This window comes from Chaetura pelagica, unplaced genomic scaffold (genome assembly GCF_000747805.2).
Source record: "Chaetura pelagica isolate M959 unplaced genomic scaffold, ChaPel_1.0 scaffold252, whole genome shotgun sequence".
NCBI lineage: Eukaryota > Metazoa > Chordata > Aves > Apodiformes > Apodidae > Chaetura > Chaetura pelagica.
The window spans coordinates 273,738-277,378 of record NW_009952359.1 but is presented as its reverse complement, the minus strand read 5'-3'; the positions used below and the strand labels follow the sequence as shown (position 1 = coordinate 277,378).

At 63.2% G+C, this 3,641-nt stretch overlaps 1 protein-coding gene across 1 annotated transcript in view; it reads right to left on the bottom strand.

Annotated features, from left to right (window-relative positions):
• The window catches only part of LOC104397867 (lipocalin-like), a 9,965-nt gene extending 6,944 nt beyond the window's left edge, over positions 1 to 3,021 (bottom strand). The window contains exons 1-5 of the mRNA XM_010007880.1: positions 2,909 to 3,021; positions 2,599 to 2,669; positions 2,187 to 2,294; positions 1,801 to 1,902; positions 1,541 to 1,653 (exon numbers count right to left, since the gene is read on the bottom strand). Of these exons, the coding sequence (XP_010006182.1) occupies positions 1,541 to 1,653; positions 1,801 to 1,902; positions 2,187 to 2,294; positions 2,599 to 2,669; positions 2,909 to 3,021 (507 nt within the window). The remainder of the gene's footprint in view (positions 1 to 1,540; positions 1,654 to 1,800; positions 1,903 to 2,186; positions 2,295 to 2,598; positions 2,670 to 2,908) is intronic.
• Between the last annotated feature and the right edge of the window lie 620 nt (positions 3,022 to 3,641).

Sequence of the window (3,641 nt, the reverse complement as noted above, 5' to 3'; positions counted from 1 at the left end):
CGCCCCCAGAGCAGGGCAGGCTCTGGCTGCGGGCCCGTCACGTGCGGCTCCTTGCATAAGTCCCTGATAAACAACATGTGTGACCGGTTTCCACCAAGATTGCAAAACGCCAGCGCGGGGGGCGGGGGGCTGCTCCCCACTCCGGGGCTGCTGGACACCCCACCACCTGCCACAGGGGGTGCTCCCCGTACCCCCACCCCAGAACACCCACGGGCTCAGCCCGTGAACTGTCAGGGCAGACGGATCCTGCAAAGGGTCCTCTACCCAGGTCACAGCCCCAGCCCAAGACCCTGCAGCGCCCCCAGCCTGCTCAGTACGCAGGGCACACCCCCTGGCTCCCCACTGCAGGCAGGCTTTGGGAAACCCTTGCAGGCAGGAGTAGGGCCCTTGGGGAAGGGGGGCTGCGACAGGGGAATGGGATGTTTCACTGCCCCAGAGGCCCTGTGATGGGAAGCAGGACCACCATGGGGCTGAGGTTTTCCCCTCTGGGATCTTCCAGTTTGTCCTGGGGAAGAGCTGATCCTGCATTGGTCCTCAGAGCCCCCCAAGCCCATGTGGCCCTGTGGCACCAGGCACGGGGCTTTCCCCTGCACACCAACCAGCCAGACTCATGCACTGGTATCCGAGAGAAAATCAGGAACTCCCACATTTCCTGCCTTCTTGTCCTATGGTTGGGATGAGGCTCAGGGAGAGGGAGCTGCAGCACCAACTTGGCACAGCCCAAGCCAGGCACAGGTTGCAGGCAGCACTGGCCTTGCTGGAGCAGCTTGAGGGGTGACTTGCCTGGACGAAGACCCTTCTCCAAGGTGTTTATTGGGGCTGCTGCAGGGCGCAGGGGTGTCACAAAGCTGTGAGGGGACAAGACAAGGACAAATGCAGCTAGAGGAGCCAGGGAGCCCCAGGGTTGGGCCAAGGGCTGTGGAGCAGCAGCAGGGTCTGACCAAATGCCAGCTGGGTCCTGCGTAGCTGTGAGTGGCTGGATGAGGCAAGGGCTGAGCTCTGGGAACCTCCTGTCAACACTGTCTGCACCTACAGCTTCATTTCTGGAAGGAAAGGGGAGTGCTGAGGGGCTGGGGAGATGTCAGAGCCCAGCACCAGGGCTGGAGACCCACTTCTGCCCACCCAAACACCAACAAGGGATAAAGTTATTCCCAGGGACCCCACCCCTCACCCCGGGGTGCCCCTGTCCCAGGACGCCCCATCTCAGACCAGCCCTTACCCCAGGAAACACCAATGCAGACCCTGCTTATCCCAGTTTAACTCATGTGGAGGGTGAACAGGGCTTTGCTTTGCCAGGGGGATGGTCTGCCACCTCCTCACCCCACACAAGGGCACAGAGACCACGTCCTGGGGGGTGGTCTGGCATAGACTCCCCGTGTCAGAGCAGCCCCATGGGCTCCTGGGGTAGGACAACATGGCTGTGATGTGGTGTGGGTCTGGTCCAGCATGCCCAGCCCACAGGCAGGGCAGGGAGAAGCCACATGGGGCCAAGCCTGGCACACAGGAGGACCCAGGGCTTCCCTGGGTATCCACAACTCACCATTGAGGACGTGAAACTCATCTGCGGAGTCGCAGAACCCTGGAAGAGAGAGAGCCTGGGGTGGTCACCCTTCTTGGTCCCCTGGGACCCCCAGCCTCTGCACCCCAGAGACACTGTGGGGGACACAGGGCCACAGGCTGCTCAAACCCCTGTGGATGTGCCTCCCCCTCCCCAGATCCCAGCCTCTGCTGCCAGGCCTGTCCCGGGCACAGCCCTGGCTGTGGGTGCCCTCTGCTTCCAGGGGACTGTGTGCCACCCACCGTATATGGGGAAGTAGTAGATCATGTCTTCACTCAGACCCACAGCCCTGGTGCGCTGCTCAAACTTCTCCAGGACAGCATCGCTGACCTGGCTGGTCCGTCCTGCACCAGAAGGGAGATACTGTTAGTGGCCTCAAGCTCTGCCCCAAAGCCCCCTGTGCCCACCCCATAGCAAAGCTCAGGGCCAAGGGGTCTTTCAGCTCAGAGAAGGTGGTTACTGGCTGTCCCCACGCAGTGTTTGGGGATGAAAATCGCCATCTGGGGACTCGACCCCATGGGGATACCCCATCCCTGCCTCTTGGTCCTCCAGGGCTCTGATAGGCATCCCCTGAACACAGGGGGCTTCCCAGCCCTCTGCCACCCCGACCCCCAGGGCAATCAGCCACCGTAGAGCTTGACTGAGATGCTCCGGCCCTTCTGGTAGTAGAGGATGGTGTAGCTGCTGTGGTCAGTCTCAGCCACCACAATGTCCACCTTGCTGCCATAGCCACGGCCTGGGAACAACAGAGGACAGCCCCAGTTAGTCCTGCTTAACCCTGGTTAGCTCGAGTACCATCCAGGGGCCTCATTTCATCATGAGCAGGAGGCACATGGGGCAGAGTGGGTGCAACCCTGTGGGGTGCCAGTCCCCACCAGTGGGCACAAGCCCACAGAGCTGCCTGTGACGGCATTTGGCACCAGGGCACTTGGGGATCCCTGAGGTCGGATATAGGCTGGACACCAGTACCACAGCCTTGCCAAGAGCAAGAGTGGGAGGTCCCACCCTGCAGTCCCCACAGCCCCCACACCACCCCTCACCCTTCAGGAGGAAGCGTCCGTGGGCCTGGGCAGGGAGGTAGCGCTGCTGGATTTCCCAGCACATCCCGTCCCTGGATAGGGAGAGGAGGAGCCTGTCAGCACAGCACCCAGCCTGGTCCCTGCTTGCCCTGCATGCCAGGACACACATGGGACCTGTTCTCTTGAGACTTAGTTTTCTGCCCTGGGCAGATGCTGCAAAGGGTTGTCCCAAACCCTGTGGCAGACACATGGAGAGCTGCAAAGCCCAAAACCTGCTGAGCCTGCAGTGTCCCTGTCCCTGCCTGCCACCCCAGTGGCCCGTGTCACTCACAGCTTCCTGAAGGTGCTGATGGCCAGGCTGTGCCCGTCCGGGACGCTGAGTGTCACGGCAGTGGCCTGCAGCCGGTGGCTGTGCTCCGCCAGGCTGCTGCAGCGGGAGGCCATGCCCACCAGGAACCACCTCCCTGCCAGCTGCATGGACAGGGGTCACTGCCCGCCAGGTTATCACCAGGGGCTGCCAGCACCCTGCTGCCTGAGTACCCACAGCCCCAAGCACCCTGCTGCCATGCTGTCCCCCTTCACTTGGCACCTCTCCCCACAGGCCAGACCCTTGGTGTGCCCTGGGCAGGACTGTCCTTGTGGGGCTGGCAGAGGGATGGGGCAGGACAGACAGGAGCCTGGCACAGGGGACGGGGGTCTGGAGGTCATTCCTGCAGGGGGACAGGCAGGGATGAGCTGGGGGGGACACTGCAGAGTCAGAGCTGGAGGGTAACGGGCAGGGGATGGGCTTGGGGGACATCGTGGGGCCACAGCTGGAGGGTGACAGGCAGGGGACAGGATGAGGGGACACTGAGGGAGCAGGGCTGGGGGGGACTGACAGGGGAACGGGCTGGGAGGACACCCTGGGGACAGAGCTGGGGGGATGACACGGGGTCAAGAGCTGGAGACGAAAGGCAATGGACAGGACAGGGGGACACGCTGCGGCCCCTGGCCCCGAGGAGGGGGTCAGACCCTGCCCCCCGACCTCCCCGAGCCCCTCACCTGGGGGAGGCTGAGACCGGCCT